Source organism: Hyla sarda, chromosome 5, assembly GCF_029499605.1.
Source record: "Hyla sarda isolate aHylSar1 chromosome 5, aHylSar1.hap1, whole genome shotgun sequence".
Lineage (NCBI taxonomy): Eukaryota > Metazoa > Chordata > Amphibia > Anura > Hylidae > Hyla > Hyla sarda.
In genome coordinates this window covers 88167437-88187039 of record NC_079193.1, presented here as the reverse complement: position 1 = coordinate 88187039, position 19603 = coordinate 88167437, and the positions used below count along the sequence as shown (strand labels likewise).

Sequence of the window (19603 nt, the reverse complement as noted above, 5' to 3'; positions counted from 1 at the left end):
TCTTTTTTTGCAGCTCTGGGCCCTTAGACCCTTCCTTGAGCACTGGAGCCAGAATGTAATTGCTATCCCTGTGCCTAGGGGGAAACACTGGCCATTTGTCACTTGGGCAGTATTCAGAGGACTAAAGCAAGAGAGAGTTTAATGACCCTCTGAGAAGTAAACCACTTACACAAGTTTAACAGCAGGACCTGCAAAAAGATACCGATTGTTGACACATGCTGCTCAAGTTCAATGTGTTAGTACACCTTAAAGGGAATGTGTCATCAGAAAATGACCTATTACCTAAATCAAGTTTTTATGGTAAAAAGAGTGTTTAGGAATTTTTTATTTTTCCTCTAATTTTCTATTTTGCTAATAATAGGCTGTCACTTCCTGTTCTGTAGAGAAAACCTTTCAGCAGTCCCCCCCCCCCCCCTTATCATTCACAGGCAGAATTACAGTAAAAGTGACACGAGTGTATAGATAAGGATCAGACCATCCAGAATAGGTAATGCTTACAGCTCACCTCCTCATCCCATCTGACCTCTGCACAGGTCACAGAGGAAGCCTTGGAAAAAAAGGAGGCAATATATAAAAAAATTAAATTTACTTCTTAAGGAAGCAGGGCATACCTGTACACCCTGCGCCCACTCCCATGCTATAACGTGGGGTGACGTGCAGATCCTGCATCATAGTGGGTCGGTCCCAGCACCAAGCAATGGCTGGGACCCGTGGCTAATACTGGATATCACTGATTGCAGTGATGCCCAGTATTAACCCCACAACTTTACACCATTGACCGTGCAGTTTAATTAACATTATATTTTTTATAGTTCGGACATTTATGCACACGGCGATACCACATATGTTTATGTTTATTTTTGTTAAAAAAAAATGTTTTAAATGGGGTAAAGAGGGGTGATTCAAACTTTTATTAGGGAAGGGGTTAATTAACTTTTAAAGGGGTTCATTAACTTTTTTTCACTTTTTTTTACACTTGTATAGCCCCCGTAGGGGACTATAACATGCAATCTTCTGATTGCATACACTGATCAATGCAACTTTGATCACCGCATCTAAAATGTAAAAAAATACTTCCCGGCAGCTCAGCGGAGCCTGAGATCCAGCCTGGAGCAGCAGAGCGCCGATAACACTAATCAATGCTATGGCATAGCATTGATCAGTGTATGCATTCAGAAGATTGCATGTTATAGTCCCCTATGGGGGCTATACAAGTGTAAAGAAAAAAGTGAAAAAAAGTTAATGAATATAATTTAACCCCTTCCCTAATAAAAGTTAGAATCACCCCCCTTTGTTCATTTAAAAAAAAAAATATGTAAACAAAAATAAACATAAACATATGTGGTATTGCCGCGTGCATAAATGTCCAAACTATAAAAATATAATGTTAATTAAACCGCATGGTCAATGGTGTAAAATTGTGTATTTTTGGTCACTTTGCAAACCATAACATTTTTTATAAAAAGCGATCAGAAAGTCATGTCAAAACAAAAATGGTACATAAAAACTTCATATCAATGCGCAAAAAATGAGCCCTCATACCGCCCTGTATGGGTCTATAGGTGCAAAATTGAAAGGGTTATGATTTTTAAAAGGTGAGGAGGAAAAAAATGAAAGTGCAAAAACATAAAAACCCTGAGTCCTTAAGGGGTTAAAATGTACAATGATAAATAAACAAAAGATTTAAAAAAAAAGAATGTCAGTATCTAGCTCAAATTAGTAAAAAAAAATAATAATGATTATGGTGACACATTCATTTAAATGTATAAGGACTATAGTGAGTTGAAAGGAGCCCATGCCTTTTATTGTTTGAGGGGCTCAGGTTCACTTGACCCAAGCCGAGGCCAGGAGTCTTTCATAAGTAGTTTATAAAATAAAATAATGTCCTCTATAGTTTCACTGAAGCTTTCATGATGTTTTTTTTTTTCTTTTGCCTTACATTACTCTTGAAATACCAACTATTGCCATAAATGAAGAAATATCTTATGTAACATTATCCATCAGGCCACTTGTATACAAAACAAGTATACCAAAAAGTCTCCAGTGACCTTGTCCTCTGCAAGCAACTCTCTCATCTGTGTACAGTATTATTGATGGTTCTCTTAGGGATAACCTACCTATCACGTTTCATGAAATCCTTTATTTGATCTATAGGGGAATGTATCATTCTATGCATATATTCATTTTTTTCTTAAAACAGATAAGGACCATTCATGGTTTGCATATGTGCAACTAATTTATCAAAGTTGTAGAAAGAGCAAAAGATAGGATGATTCTCACATTGGCGCCTTAGGAAGGCGCCAACGGGAGAATCGTCCTATCTTTTGCCCTTTCTACAATTGCTACCAGTGAGTCACAGTGAAGGACGCCGAGGCTGCCACCCGTTCCTGCACCACAGACTACAGCGAGTCTACAGGCACACTAAGGTGTTGTGCCCTCAGCACAACCACCCATGGTAAGGTGCATTTAACCGTGCACGCGTTACCCTATCTCTAATAATACTCCACTAGGAGCGTTTTTTACATATCTTTCTAATTTATCATAGTGACCCACGATGTAGAATTTTTTTTAATCTGAAAAAAAAAAAAAAAAATGGTTTATAGATATGTTAGCTTCTAAGTATACAGGCAGAGTATGTATGACAAATGTCGCAAATTTTTGAGCAACCAAGAAATTTGCGCAAAAAACTGTGATAATTTTACTTCTGACCTCAATGATACAGTATTGATAAATTACCCCCCCCCCCCAATGTTTCTGCTAACATAAGGTACAGAGTTTATGTGCTATAACAGATATCTGAGCATCATCTAACCTAACAAAATGAATTGCCTTGTAGTTCGGACTCCAAAGACCAATGGTCAATGTTCATGTGAGACAGAAAAAGTGTCAGCCTTAAAAACGAATTTCCCTACCTAAGGCACTGCCGGAGGCCTCCGGAATAATCCCAATTCCTGAGTGAATATTCAAATGATTGGTTCAACTGCTGAGTACAGGGATAACATACGTTTTATGTGGCATTATAAAAACGGTAACCTTGTCTGAACAAGTAGTATGTACTAGCATATTTAACAAGGGCTCCGCATTGAATGCCATTAGGTCACAGCATTTACTATTTCTCTCCTGTATAAATGTTTTGCGACTATTGTAAGGAGTTTTCTGTATATGGCATGTAAACTCCAACCATATCCACTAACTGGGGTATATTCTGCTTAAACACTATCCACCTCGAGATTCGAATGATCCGCTGGGCTCTTGTAAAATAGCTTCTGGACTCTGCTGTCCCCAGAGGATTGTATTTAAGGTTAAGGACATGGGCTTGCCGGATTTTATACAGCCTGGGTCAAGCAGGTTTAGAGTCCCATTTGGGGATAAAAGCAACGACTATTTAATCACACTCGTCAAGGTACAAGGTATAGTGCTGTAAGCCCTGAAGGATCACAGTGTATTTGAAGACAAGAGTCCTTATTGTGTATCACACCTTGAGAGAATAAGGACAGGTCAAAAATACATTGCCACTATATAAGCAACCCTGAGTTTGTTTGCATAGTTTGTATTTTGCACAAATGAAATCACTGTCTAACTGCTTGTTTTCCTCTTTTGATCTCGAGAACGGGGTTGGAGGTTTAGTTTTTAGTGGGAATGCTGCCTGAAACCCAACAGAAAAGATCAGGGAGGAGGGCACATCCCCAAAAGCTAAAGGTATTGGTAGAAATATCAAAAGTCTCTGAACGCCTCCAGAGCTAAAACTCAGAAAGACTTGTCATCTGTGACTTACAGGAACTTGGCTGCAGGAAATAGGTTTATGGACAAGACCTAGATGTAAGGTCTAGATGAAACAGAGAGACCCACAATCTGGGGTGAGATAATCCCATAAGTGCTGAAGTCCAATACAGCAATTGTGGATCCTAATATTAAGAATATAGAAGATGAGGGAAAGGGGGGGGGGGGATATGGACCTATCCCTGATTAGACGTGATCTCACAAAAATACAAGGAGCAACTGAGATAGAAATTAAAATAAAGAGAATAGATAACTAGCTGGTTGATCTCATGAAAGAGTATAGTGTGTTTGGAGATAGAATTACCGATATGGAGGATAGGTCACAAATATGTAATATTCATAGTGAGAAAATCACACTCTTTAGAAGTATGTACAGGAGAAGTATCATGCATAAAAACTTAGGGGATAAGTTTTAGCTTGTGGGGGGAGGGGGGGGGGGGTTTGTCTGACCACTGACATGCCCCAGAACCATGGCTTGCCCTTTTGCCCTTGGAAAGGGGCATGTCGACCCCTGCACGAAGCGGCCCCTTCATGTATCTCTATGGGAGAGCCTGAGATACAGCATTCGCCCATCTCAGTCTCTCCCATAGAGATACATGGAGGGGGCTTGACGGGGTCTCATGCAGGAGATTGCAGGGTCCCAGCAGTTGAACATCCCTGCAATCTAATTCTTAAGAGCTCAAGAGTAGAGGGAAATATAGCATTTTCAGAAGTGAAGATCTGATAATTCTTGGGGAATCGTTTAGAATGGGCAGTAAAGATTCTTTTGTCACTAAAGGAATATTGTATGCCAAACTTACTGTCCTTTCCAAATACACCATAATTTGTGGTTTGGAAACAAACATTAGAAAAAATATATAAAATTTTATGAATATAGATGGTTATTCTGCTCTAAAAAGTGTCAAAATAATTTAAAGGGGTATTCTGGGAATTTTTTTTATTTTACTATGCTACAGGGGCTGTAAAGTTAGTTTAGTTCATAATATAGTGTCTGTACCTGTGTGTGACGGTTTTCTCACAATTCGTCTGTGATTTTCACCCCGCTATTTATTCTTAACAACATACAAAATGACTGTTGTCTCACTAGTCAGCCGATGACAGGGAGCCTGTCTGCTTCAGTGGGTGGAGGGATCGCTTGGTGGGAGAGAGAGCAATCTGCAGCTAATGCAACAGCTGTAGGCACCCTGATTGAAAACCACAGGTCTGCAGCTAATTTATGTTTCAATGGGTAGGGTGGCTGATGTGTGGGAAGGAGCAAAATAGAATTGTGGTATTTGTAGTCAAAAAAAGAAAAACAAACAAGAAATACAAGTTCACAAAAAGCTAGCCACATGACATAGCCATTTAGCCCCCGGACAAGCACAGATCCTTCTTAAGCATGTCCATTACTGTCTGCCAGGTACGTACTAAAATCACCTTATGGTGGAGAACCCCTTTAAGAAATGGAGAAAATGGTAATTTTTTTTCTGGTCCATCTGCTTGTAGGCAGGTAGGGTGGTAAGGTTGATAATAAGGTTTTCTAAGATTGCTTTTGCTCTGTGGGGAAATGATGAGATAGTGTTATTTTTGCTAATTTGCTGAACATTTTTTTCAAATGTATTTATATTTTGTTAAACTACGAAATATTTGAAATAAAACAAAATAAAAACAGCTCAGGCAAGGTGGCAGCTCCCCGAAATAATGAATTTAAGTTAAAAAAAAAAATAGAAGCAGATTAGAAGAAAAGATCATGTTTCAGTGTATCTGGCTCTAATCAGGAAAAGTAAATATAGGTGATATATTCCCTTTAAGGACGTGGCCTTTTAGAAAGGCTTTAATGTATATACACGTGTATGTTAAACTTACAATGTGTAAGAACCTTAGTTGCATACTTTGTAGAATTTTCAAAACAGATCACAAAGTTACCTTCTTAGGTAGGGTATGAAGATTTTCACATCCTGAAATGCAAATATGTCACAAGGGGAATATACACCAAGTGTGCTATGCTCTTGGTATCTACCACCTGGATAGCTCCAATAAAGAGAACAGAGCATAAACTGGAAGCTACAATGATGTGTCAAGGTTCATTCATTACATGTTTTTGCTTGTAAAGGGGAACTAATAAAATTGAGAATATGTTAAGAACTAGTTCTTTTCACATTTTCCTAATATATTTGGCATAGGTTTACCAAAGGAATGCTTTTAAAGCAGTCTCCTGCCTGGAAGGGTATAATGTTTTGTTTACCTGCTTGCAGATACAATGTAACATTTCTAAACTGCTATAGATAGTAAATCTCATATCGTGTTGTAGTATTCCCCTCTTATCACACATCTTCAGTTCTGGCAAGAGTTCAAAGGCACCACCACTGCCTTCTAAATTATTTCTGACATGCAGCCTCTGGTAAGGAAAAGATTTGTAATAGGGCTTTTACAGTGACTAGATTCCCATTGATCAAAGTGCCATTACACAATATTCGCACTGCTCATAATTTAAGGAGCCGAAACCTATAAAACTAAGTGCTGCCTTTGGAAGTCGGACAAGGTGCATGCTACTTGGATGGCATGAGGGACTTGGAGATTTACAGTCACTTGGGATCATGGGATCGCTGCAGCATACAAATCACAATAATCACAAAAATATATTGTGATAAAAGAAAAATCTATGTATTTATGTAGAGGAAACATTGTACATATTCTGAATGATAAATATGAGTTACTTGAAAATTGTATTTACAGTACTTACACTGTATACTCTTATACTATTGTAGTTTTTAAATAGTATTAATATTAAACTATAGTACGTTGTTGAGTAATTGTAATTGTAAATTACCAGTGATTAGTAAGCATAGCGCTTTCAATACAAACATCAAATTACAAAGTCAATGTTTACACATCCACAGCTAACAGGGTATTCCTATCTGAAAAAGTTATTCCCTATACATACTATAGATGATCAATACGGGGACAGAATTCCCATAGGATCAATGGTGCGCATTGCAAATTTACATTCAGCACTCTATTTATTCTCCATGGGCTGTCGAGCATTTCTGACAGATGAACTCACCAATGTCTGTCTTCCTCATAGAGGATACAGGAGCGATGGCCACACACGTGCAGTGCACACCACCTGTTCAAGGGATTAATGGGAGTCCCAGTAAATGGACCCCTCCTTCTATGATCAGCCTGTCATTTCCTATGCTCTGTATACTCTGCTATTTCCAGAGGTTCCAGAAACAATGGGGCCCCAGGGGTATGCTCCATTAAAAGTAGGGATGCAATTCTCGAAATTCACTGCACTCTCAAACTTATCCCCTCTAATGAATAGGGGATAAGTTAAGTTAAAGGGGCATTCCTGTGGACAACAATTTTTTTTTAAATCAACTGGTGCCAAAACGTTAAACAGATTTGGAATTTACTTCTATTTAAAAATCTTAATCCAGCACTTATCAGCTGCTGTATACTAGTTATTTTCTGTCTGACCACAGTGCTCTCTGCTGACACCTCTGTCCATGTCAGGAACTGTCCACAGTAGGAAGAAATCCCTATAGCAAACCTCTTTTTCTCTGGACAGTTCCTGACATGGACAGAAATGTCAGCAGAGAGCACTGCAGTCAGACAGAAAATAACCATACAACTTCCTCTGCAGGATACAGCAGCTGATAAGTACTGGAAGAATTAAGATTTTTATATAGAAGTAATTTACAAATCTGTTTAACTTTCTGGCACCAGTTGATTTGAAAAAAATTGTTTTCCACCGGGTACCCCTTTAAGTGAAAAAATTCTCCTTTTTAAGTAATTCTAATGGAATCTATTGAAAGGAATTATCTAGATGCAAATGTTATCCTTAACTGGAAAGAAAGTTACCAGATAACGGCTGGTACCCCCACCCTGAGAATGGGGGACAATTATATTCTGGTAGTGCTCCATTCATTCTCTGGGGCTTTCAAACAATGCTGAACATTCTAGATTGCAGTTTTTATTTAGAGATGCAAGATTGCTTGATATAAAGCAAGTTGTGGCATTTCACTATCATTGGGTATGATGGGAGCTGCCCTATAGGAAGTTTGAACCAGGTTCCTGCTATTATTACTAAATTATTCTTAATGCATATGATTTTATGAATATGCCTTAAAAATAAGAGTAAAGAAAATAGGACAGACATCAATATCTAGAAGATTTTCTTAATTAAAGGGGTACTCCGGCCCTGAGACATCTTATCCCCTATCCAAAGAATAGGGGATACGATGTCTCACCGCGGGGGTCCCACAGCTGGGGACCCCTGCAATCTTGTATTCGCCACCCACCTGTTTGGGCTGCACGCCGCGGTGCCAGCTCACAAACAGCCGGGTGGCGACCACGGGGCCGGAGTATCATAACGTTACAACTCCGCCCCCGTGTGACATCACCACCCGCCCCCGCTATGCAAGTCTATGGACTTGCATAGCGGGGGCGGGGGGTGATGTCACACGTGGGCGGAGTACTTTGGATAGGGGATAAGATGTCTCAGGGCCGGAGTACCCCTTTAAAGGGAATGTTAAGCTTTGATGACAATAAGCTGATCATAGAGTATTCAGCTGTAAGACGCTCAGTGGTCTGCTGTATGAACCTAGAAGCAAGTGTTCAGTAGTCCTGCAGCACCTCCACAGGTGAAATTAAGCATTACACCATTCTTTTTAAAATGTAATATGTCAGGTCCTCCAAAGAAATATACATTGCAACTGCTCTCCAGATGAGAGGGCTGAATAAGGAATGGAATTCCCTACTGGGGTACTGTATTTGAACATAAGTCTCCTAAATCAGACAAATCCTTAAAACTTGATGACATCACAGAACATGTCACAACTTGGCAGTTTTTTTTTAATGTATATCCTCCATTACGCATTAAAAGACACAGAAGACTTAAACCCAATAAAATGTAGCTATAGAGCTAATGAAATAACTGGAGTTGTAATAAATTGGGCCCAGGTAACGCTGCCTCTCATCACCCTCCACCGCTGTTTTCTTTCTCTTAAGTACATGTCTGTAGGACAGCCTGTTTATGTGAAAACTGCACCTGTAAAGGCCGTTCTGATTTTTATCTTTTTCGTAATGAGCTCTGCAAATGAATAGGCTCAAAGAGCAAATGTTACCTTTTCAGCATGGCTGTCACATAAAAGACAGTCTGTTAATTTGTACACAGAGTATAGCACAACATATTCGAGACTTGGGAGCTCTGTAATTTATGTGTCTGCAGTCTTGTTTGTAACACATCTGCTGTCTGACTAGAATTTCAGCCAAAAAAGTTTTCCTTCTTAATGTATTTACTACACAGATGAGCATTTATGAGGTTGATTTAAACACCTCTTCTTAGCACATACTGTATATAGCAGGCTGCACCACCAGACAACAAGTGTACACTAGACACCAGGAGCTCGCAGCATCTGAAAGCAGTCTTGTGATTTTCTCCGATGGTTACTCAAAGGAAAATACGGCAATTTGAGGCATAATTGCTGTCTCCTGACGTCAAAAAGGGCAATTATTCATCAAGTATGTTTTTGGTTTGGGACAATTGTGTTTCCCTTTAGAAAGATGGCACATGTATTTCTGAGCAATCTGTTTAATGTGGCCTTCAGTCAAGCACCTGCATTGATGAGGAAATTCACTGACTTGTAACTAGTTTTGGCATTTGAATTAAATTATGTTTTAAAGGGGTACTCCACCCCTAGACATCTTATCCCCTATCCAAAAGATAGGGGATAAGATGTCTGATCAAGGGGGTCCCGCAGCTGGGGACCCCCGAACTATAGCATGCGACACCCACCGGTTTCTTGTCCAGAAGCGCTGGAGAGTCTTGGTCCCGACCTCGGGAATGGAAGTTCGTGACGTCACGACTCTGCCCCCATGTGAGGTCACACCCCCGTCGCCTCAATGCAAGTCTATTGGAGGGGGCGTGACACCCCCTCACATAGACTTGCATTGAGGGGATGGGGCGTGACGTAACACGGGGGCAGAGTCGTGACGTCACGAAATTCCGTTCCCGAGGTCGGGACCAAGACTCTCCAGCGCTTACGGACAAGAAACAGGTGGGTGCCGCATGCTATAGTGCGGGGGTCCCCAGCGACGCGACCCTCTCGATCAGACATCTTATCCCCTATCCTTTGGATAGACAAAAGCAACCAGACTGAAATGCCATGAAAGGATGCACACCCTAAACAGTTATTGAAGAATGAAAAAGCTTTATTATAATAACAATCAAAATAAATGATATGGGACAGCACAACATTAAAAACACTTAAAAAAGCTCCAAAGAGCCACACTACAACAGTGGGGCCAATAGTGGCCACCACAGGACATGGGTGTAAATAATATCCTTTGGATAGGGGATAAGATGTCTAGGGGTGGAGTACCCCTTTAAATGATGCTATAGTGTGAATGTGAGGACGCTGAAATGTCCCTATAACCCACTGTTTACCCTAGTGTTATTATCATATGTGCATTACTACAGAGAGAAAAAAACCTGAGCTATAAATGAGTTTTCCAGGCTATCCTAATTGCGGGGCCATGCCACAGGATAGGCTATTAAGCGCTGATTGTTGGGGTGTCGGGCCAATCGGATATTCAGCACTCCACACTACACACTGAAGGAGGCTAGAAGCACTCCGACATTCATTGTATGGTCGTGGTGCCACATTACTGCAGCTGGAGCTTAACTAAGCTACAGTAACCAGGCTTAGCCATTACACAAGGCAGAGATTTATCAAAATTTGTGAAGAGGAAAAGTGGAGCAGTTAACTAATCAGATTAGCAACTAATCAGATTACTTCTTTCATATTTAAAATGAAAGAAGAAATCTGATTGGTTGCTATAGGCCACTGCACCACTCTTCCTCTACACAGGTTTTGTTAAATTTCCCTAAATGAAAGGAGCCAAGTGCCTCCTGCCGTCTACTTTGTATTGTGGTTAACACCCTTCCAATCAGCAATTGAGAATTAGGGTGACAATGACATGTTGAGACCTGCATCTCCATATTGCTGACACTGGCAGTTTTTGTTGCAATGTTTAATACATATTTTGAGTGAAACACAGGAGTGCATACAGGTAAGAAGTATAAGGCTATGTTCACATGGGCAAATGTCCACACAGAAAAATTCTATGCGGACACTCCCCTTACAGCATCTCATAGACGGCAATTCATTTCCATGCGGATACAAAGGCTTGGGGTATATATATGTTCATAAGGGTATTCCATCAGGGTCTGACGCGACGTTTCGGGGGACTGCCCCCTTACTCATGCGTACTAGATCCTGGATACGGAGTAAGGGGGCAGTCCCCCGAAACGTCGCGTCAGACCATGATGGCTCCCAATTAGTGTGTTAAGACCTCTGCTAGATTGGATGTTTGCCGACATACCATCTGTAAGCTGCTTTAAACTACGGAAACTTTTGAATAAACGAAAAAAGATGAATCTTCTAGCCGTGAGTGCTGGAATTCTTTTATGAACATATATACAGCCCAAGCCTTTGTACTTGTATGATTCTTCTGTGGACTTGGTGAATATCCACACCTGGGCATAAACAAGTATCTACACAGAGACTTTCATTGTTTGGCATTTCCATGCGGACTTCGTAGAAAGAATAGACGTCTCTGCTTTCTGCAAAATCCGAAATAGGGATTTAAGCAGGAGAAACAGCTGCTGTGGAAATTCCGCCATGTGCACAGTGCACAGAATCTCATTGAAATCATTCAGCGGAATGTCAGTGCGGAATTCCGCATGGAAATCCCATTGTGTGAACATAGCCTAAGGCTGTGTTCACACCATCTCAGTTTATCACTGAATTTCAATAAGTCATTTCTTGGAGCAGAAAATACTCCTCGTCAGGACATTCTATTGACATCAACGGCACTTTGATTCCAGGCAAAATTTCCACATGGAAATTCTGCTTGAAATCTGATTCAAATGACTTGAGTGCCATGGTTTTTGGTTTTTCCATCAAGGAAGCGTTTTTCAGTGAGGAAATTCTGCTGTGTAATCCCAGCCTAAGGCCTAAGGGGTGTGGCCTGCTGGAAAGGAAGTGATATCAGGTTATATCAAGTAGATGTGATGACCACCATTTGCCAGATTCTTGGCAGTTTACACCGACAAACCTGCATAAATCTGAGCTAGAGAGATTACAGCATGAGAACACAGGTTAGCTGGATTTATGCAAAGGCATCCACCTCTACATAAATACAGTGAGCTTGTGGTCTGGCAGCAGAGCCTGCGTGCTAGGGGAGGGGGGCTTAATAATTGCCCTGATAGTATTTGGTCAGTAGGCTTAGCTTAAAGGGGTACTCCCGTCGAAAACTTTTTTTTCTTTCTTTTTTTTAAATCAACTGGTTCCAGAAAGTTAAACAGATTTGTAAATTACTTCTATAAAAAAATCTTAATCCTTCCAGTACTTTTTAGGGGCTGTATACTACAGAGGAAATGCTTTATTTTTTAGATTTCTCTGATGTCATGACCACAGTGCTCTCTGCTGACCTCTGACCGCTGACCTCTGCTGTCCATTTTAGGAACTGTCCAGAGCAACATATGTTTGCTATGGGGATATGGGGATTTTCTCCTACTCTGGACAGTTCCTAAAATGGACAGCAGAGGTCAGCAGAGAGCACTGTGGTCATGACATCAGAGAAATCTAAAAAGTAAAGTATTTCCTCTGTAGTATACAGCCCCTAAAAAGTACTGGAAGGATTAAGATTTTTTAATAGAAGTAATTTACAAATCTGTTTAACTTTCTGGCACCAGTTGATTTAAAAAAAAAAAGTTTTCCACGGCAGTACCCCTTTAAACCAGAAGAAAAAAAAAGTAAAAATCTTTTCATTATAGTTTTTCTCTGTGTTAGTTTACTTCTGGTTTTGGCTAAAAATACTGATCAGAATATGTCTATGTGCGAACCCAACCTAATACTTGTATTATTTAAAAAAATGCACAATTTTGTGTTTGCCACAATAAAATGTAACAGAGCATATTGTCATTTTTCTAAATAAAAACTTGTTTTAAAAACAAATTTTTGTAGTATCAAGACATAAAGCAAACATTATACTAGTAAATTATAATCAGAATTATAGACAGAAATATTGAGGTTATCCAGTATTACAAAACAAAATTGCTGCTTTTTACAGAAACAGCACCACTCTTGTCCTAAGTTTGTGTTTGGTATTGCAGCTCAGTTCCATTGAAGTAAAGGAAATTGTGTTGTAACACTGCGCACAACCTAAATACAGGTGTGGCGATGCCCTTGGAAGTATACAGATATGTTATCTTCATCCTGGATAACCCCTGAATAGCCCCAACCGCACCCCCCCCCACACACACACACGCAAAAATTGAGTTGAACTATGCATAACTGTTCTGTCAGCATCAGCCACCACTAGGGGAGCTTAGGAGCTAACTGCATTATGTACAAACAATGAATTTGACACTTACACAGTAAATAGTATGCAGTTAGCTCTTAAAGGGGTACTCTGCTGCTCAGCGTTAGGGACACACTGTTCCGAACACTGGAGCAGGAAGCTTGTGATTTCATAACCCCGCCCCCTCATAATGTCACGCCCCATCCCCTCAATGCAAGTCTATGGGATGGGGCGTGACACTGCATTGAGGGGGCGGGAAGTGACATCATGAGGGGGCGTGGCTATGACGTAACGAGCTCCCAGTGTCGGCTCCAACGTTCGGAACAGTTTGTTTCAAACTCTGAGCAGTGGACTACCCCTTTAACCTCTTAAGGATCCAGAGTGTATGGATATGCCCTCACACCCTGGGCCTTAAGGACCCAGGGCGTATCCATACGCCCTGGCGTTTTCCGGTCCCTGCCGGCATCCAGGGCAAACGCCGAGGGGGGCCATGTCTGCCCCCGATGTCGGCGATCGCCGCAAATCGTGAGGGAAATCTGCGGCGATACCGGGCTGATCGGGTCTCTGGGACCCGACCGCCCGGTAATTTTGCATGATCCCGGTTGTCACAGACAGCCAGGACCATGCTGAAGGCTAGGAGCGAGGTGGCAAGTCTGCCACCTCCTCCTATCCCCTGCGATTCTTCGGTTAGCTAACCGACCAATCGCGCACGGGGGGGGGGGGGTTACTTCCTCCCACCCTGCCCGGCCCCTGGAAGTCGGGAGAGGACGGGAGGAAGACCAGAGGATGCAGCGGGGGACGGGGGAGTGCTGGGGACTGGCCCCGGTACTTACCTCTTCCCTGAAGACCCGGATCCTGGCAGCAGAGACAGTGGTGGTGGCAACAGGTGAGTTGATCTTCGGCGGCGGCGCGGGATCTTTGCAGCAGTCCAGACCACCGTAAAGCGATCTGGACTGCTCCCTCTGGTCTCCTTACACTACAACTCCCAGCATGCCCAGACAGCCCTTGGTGTCTGGGCATGCTGGGAGTTGCAGTTTTGCAACATCTGGAGGTCCACAGTTTGGAGACCACTGTGCCCTTCCAAATGTTGCAAAACTACACATCCTCAGCATGCCCTTACTGTCTAGGCATGCTGGGAGTTGTAGTTCTGTAACATCTGGCCCTTCAGATGTTGCAGAACTACAACTCCCAGCATGCCTGCACAATTTTGACATACTGGGAGTTGTAGTTTTGCAATATCTGGAAGGGCACAGATTGGGAACCACTGTATTAGTGGTCTGCAAACTGTAGTCCTCCAGATGTTGCAAAACTACAACTCCAAGCATGCTGGGAGTTGTAGTTCGGCAACATCTGGCTCTAAAGATGTTGACGAACTACTACTTCCAGCAAAACTGTTGCAAAACTATAACTACCAGCATGCACTGATAGACTGTGCATGCTGGGAGTTGTAGTTTTGCAACAGCTGGAGGAACCCCCCCGCCTGTGAATGTACAGGGTACATTCACATGGGCAGGGGGCTGACAGTGAGTATCATGCTGCAAGTTTGCGATGCAGCAAATTTTGCGCGGCAGCTCAAACTCGCAGTGGGAAACTCGCTGTAATCCCCGCCCGTGTGACTGCACCCTAAAAACACTACACTACACTACACTAACACAAAATAAAATAAAAAGTAAAAACACTACATATACACATACCCCTACACAGCCCCCCTCCCCTCCCCAATAAAAATGAAAAACATCTGGTATGCCACTGTTTCCAAAATGGAGCCTCCAGCTGTTGCAAAACAACAACTCCCAGTATTGCCGGACAGCCGTTGCCTGTCCAAGCATGCTGGGAGTTTTGCAACAGCTGGAGGCACCCTGTTTGGGAATCACTGGCGTAGAATACCCCTATGTCCACCCCTATGCAAATCCCTAATTCAGGCCTCAAATGCACATGGCGCTCTCACTTTGGAGCCCTGTCGTATTTCAAGGCAACAGTTTAGGGCCACATATGGGGTATCGCCGTACTCGTGAGAAATTGCCTAACAAAATTTTGTGGTCTATTTCTCCTTTCACCCCTTATGAAAAGGTGAAGTTGGGGTCTACACCAGCATGTTAGTGTAAAAAAATAAATTGTTTACACTAACATGCTGGTGTTGCCCAATACTTTTCATTTTGACAAGAGGTAAAAGGGGAAAAAAGCCCCCCAAAATTTGTAATGCAATTTCTCCCGACTACGGAGATACCCCATATGTGGGCGCAAAGTGCTCTGGGGGCGCACAACAAGGCCCAGAAGGGAGAGTGCACAATGTACATTTGAGGTGATTTGCACAGGGGTGGCTGATTGTTACAGCGGTTTTGACAAACGCAAAAAAAAAAAAAACCCCACATGTGACCCCATTTTGGAAACTACATCCCTCACGGAATGTAATGAGGGATGCAGCGAGAATTTACCCCCACTGGTGTCTGACAGATCTTTGGAACAGTGGGCTGTGCAAATTAAAACATTTTGTACAGCCCACTGTTCCTAAGATCTGCCAGACACCACTGGGGGGTAAATGCTCACTGTACCCCTCATTACATTCTGTAAGGGGTCTAGTTTCCAAAATGGTATGCCATGTGTTTTTTTTTTTTTGCTGTCCTGGCACCATGGGGGCTTCCTAAATGCGACATGCCCCCTGAGCAAAATTTGCTCTCAAAAAGCTAAATATGGCTCCTTCTCTTCTGAGCATTGTAGTTCGCCCGTAGTGCACTTCTGGTCAACTTATGGGGTACCGCCATACTCAGAAGAGATGGGGTTACAAATTTTGGGGGTATTTTCTGCTATTAACCCTTGCAAAAATGTGAAATTTGGGGTGAAACACACATTTTAATGAATTTTTATTTTATTTTTTTTACATATGCAAAAGTCGTGAAACACCTGTGGGGTATTAAGGCTCACTTAATTCCTTGTTATGTTCCTCAAGGGGTCTTGTTTCCAAAATGGTATGGCATGTGTTTTTTTTTTGCTGTTCTGGCACCATTGGGGCTTCCTAAATGCAACATGCTCCTCAAAAACCATTTCAGAAAAACGTACTCTCCAAAATCCCCTTGTCACTCCTTCGGTTCTGAGCCCTCTACTGCGCCCGCCGAACACTTTACATAGACATATGAGGTATGTGCTTACTCGAGAGAAATTGGGCTACAAAATTAAATATAAATTGTCACCTTTTCCCCTTGTAAAAATTCAAAAATTGGGTCTACAAGAACATGCGAGTGTAAAAAATGAAGATTGTGAATTTTCTCCTTCACTTTGCTGCTATTCATGTGAAACACCCAAAGGGTTAAAAGGCTGACCGAATGTCATTTTGAATACTTTGGGGTGTGCAATTTTTATAATGGGGTCATTTGTGGGGTATTTCTAAGATGAAGACCCTTCAAATCCACTTCAAACCTGAACTGGTCCCTAAAAAATAGTGAGTTTGGAAATTTTGTGAAAAATTGGAAAATCACTGCTGAACTTTAAAGCCCTCTGGTGTCTTCCAAAAGAAAAAACTTGTCAATTTTATGATGCAAACATAAAGTGGACATATTGTATATGTGAATAAAAAAAAATATTTTGAATATCCATTTTCCTTACAAGCAGAGAGCTTCAAAGTTAGAAAAATGCTAAATTTTCTAATTTTTCATCAAATTTGGGGATTTTTCACCAAGAAAGGATGCACGTTACCAAAAATGTTTTTATCACTATGTTAAAGTAGAATATGTCACAAAAAAACTATTTCGGAATCAGAATGATAGGTAAAAGCATTCCAGAGTCATTAATGTTTAAAGTGACAGTGGTCAGATGTTCAAAAAATGGCCGGGTCCTAAGGTGTAAAATGGCTGGGTCCTTAAGAGGTTAAACTCCCATTGTGATGACTACAAACTACAAGCATCCACCATGTTTTCTTTCAATTCAATATCAATCTTGAGAATCTGGAGTAATTTATCAGGAAAACAGAGAAGTGAGCAATATGAATATATATTAATACATTTATTACCATAGAATATTGTAGCACTAAAAATACCGATTTTCACTTGTGGTTTGTTAAATGAGGTTCCTTTACAGGTTTGTATATTATATGTAAAGGTGAGAATAAATCAATACTTGGAAAACATCGGAAATTCCAATATCCTGTAGAAACTTTTGATATTAAAGTGTATTTGCCTATTTTTTACATATGACATTGTACACACTAGATTAATTTCGTCCCAAAATGTGTTAACAGCCCAGTTTGATGTTATTATGCTGAACTTTCTCTGTCTTCCTATGACATTGAGGTCACATATTACAGATAAGTGCTTGCAATTATCAACATACCAGGGAAGGCCATGGACACTGACCTGTGCTTGTCCGCCACTGTGCAGGGGTGGATGCGGTGACGTCTGGTGGTGTGATTGATGTGGGTGCAGATGTGAATGGGAGTGATGATGTGGATGTCCTTGGTGATGAGCTTGAGAATGGGGGTGATGTGCTGGCTGCTGGTGCTGCTGATGAGAGTATGGGTGATGTTGCGACAGATTCTGATGCTGATGAGGATGCGAGTGCATATGATGATGTTGAGTCTGTTCCTGTCGGGAGCTCATCATTTCCATCATGTGTCCCATTGAATTCATATTTCCATTAGATATAGTTCCAGGGTGATGGGATAAAGCTGCTTTTAATCTCTAGAGAGAAAAGAAAATAATAATGAATAATACATATACTATGAACATTATTTATGTTCTAAACATTTCTTAATTGCCCCAGGTTCATGTACCCTGCCCATAATAGTTGACAGAGTGTGACTTATTGAGAATAACTGAAGAGTGGATGGATGAATCTAATAACAAGAAAATCACTAAGTATTGATGATGGGGGGGGGGGGGGGGGAGGGGGTATTTGAGGACATAAACGTTTGGGTCCTTGATAATATAAGCTGGCAGAGTTGAGAGAAAGACAGTCCTGCCAGAGTGGTCATATCTAAATCTATGCCTTGGCTTAAATAACTACAGCTAGCTACACTTCTTCCCAAAGCTATAATTTGCGCTCAAAGGATTCAAATTACAGTAAAGATTTAATACTGATGACTAATACATGACTTCAAAAATTCCTACAAGTCTTTTTGTTGATATAAAAAAAAAAGAAAGAAAGCACACCATCACAAAAAACAATATAAATGAAAAAATAAATACATATGTACATAAAGATAACATAAAATTACACTGTAGGCAAAAAATGCTTATAATAATTATAATTATTGGATGAATTACACTGCTCAAAAAAATAAAAGGAACACTTAAACAACACAATGTAACTCCTAGTCAATCACACTTCTGTGAAATCACACTGTCCACTCAGGAAGCAATACTGATTAACAATCAATTTTACATGCTGTTGTGCAAATGGAACAGACAACAGGTGGAAATTATAGGAAATTAGCAAGACACCCCCAATAAAGAAGTGCTTCTGCAAGTGATGACCACAGGCCACCTCTCAGTTCCTATGCTTCCTGGCTGATGTTTTTGTTACTTTTGAATGCTGGGGGTGCTTTCACTCTAGTGGTAGCATGAGACGGAGTCTACAACTCACACAAGTGGTTCAGGTAGTGCAGCTCATCCAGGATGGCACATCAATGCGAGCTGTGGCAAGAAGGTTTGCTGTGTCTGTCAACGTAGTGTCCAGAGCATGGAGGCGCTAACAGGAGACAGGCCAGTACATCAGGAGATGTGGAGGAGGCTGTAGGAGGGCAACAACCCAGCAGCAGGACCACTACCTTCACCTTTGTGCAAGGAGGAGCACTGCCAGAGCCCTGTAGAATGACCTCCAGCAGGCCACAAATGTACATGTGTCCACCAAAACGGTCAGAAACAGACTTCATGAGGGTGGTATGAGGGCCCGATGTCCACAGGTGGGGATTGTGTTTACAGCCCAACACCGTGCAGGACATTTGGCATTTGCCAGAGAACACCAAGATTGGCAAATTTGCCACTGGCACCCTGTGCTCTTCACAGATGAAAGCAGATTCACACTGAGCACATGTGACAGACGTGACATAGTCTGGAGATGCCGCGGAGAATGTTCTGCTGCCTGCAACATCCTCCAGCATGACCATTTTGGCGGTGGGTCAGTAATGGTGTGGGGTGGCATTTCTTTGGGGGCCGCACAGCCCTCCATGTGCTTGCCAGAGGTAGCCTGACTGCCATTAGGTACTGAGATGAGATCCTCAGACCCCTTTGAGACCATATGCTGGTGCGGTTGGCCCTGGGTTCCTCCTAATGCAAGATCATGCTAGACCTCATGTGGCTGGAGTGTGTCAGCAGTTCCTGCAAGAGGAAGGCATTGATGCTACGGACTGGCCTTCCCGTTTCCCAGAATCTGAATCTGGTTGAGCACATCTGGGACATCATGTCTCATTCCATCCACCAACACCACATTGCACCACAGACTGTCCAGGAGTTGGCGGATGCTTTAGTCCAGGTCTGGGAGG

General features: G+C 41.7%; 1 protein-coding gene across 11 annotated transcripts in view; it reads right to left on the bottom strand.

The window, feature by feature from the left end:
• Positions 1–19603, bottom strand: part of CREB5 (cAMP responsive element binding protein 5) — a 616745-nt gene that overhangs the window by 40870 nt on the left and 556272 nt on the right. For all 11 annotated transcript variants that reach the window (XM_056519876.1, XM_056519873.1, XM_056519872.1 and 8 more), the window contains one exon: positions 17478–17801. In XM_056519876.1, coding sequence (XP_056375851.1) covers positions 17478–17801 — 324 coding nt within the window. The remainder of the gene's footprint in view (positions 1–17477; positions 17802–19603) is intronic.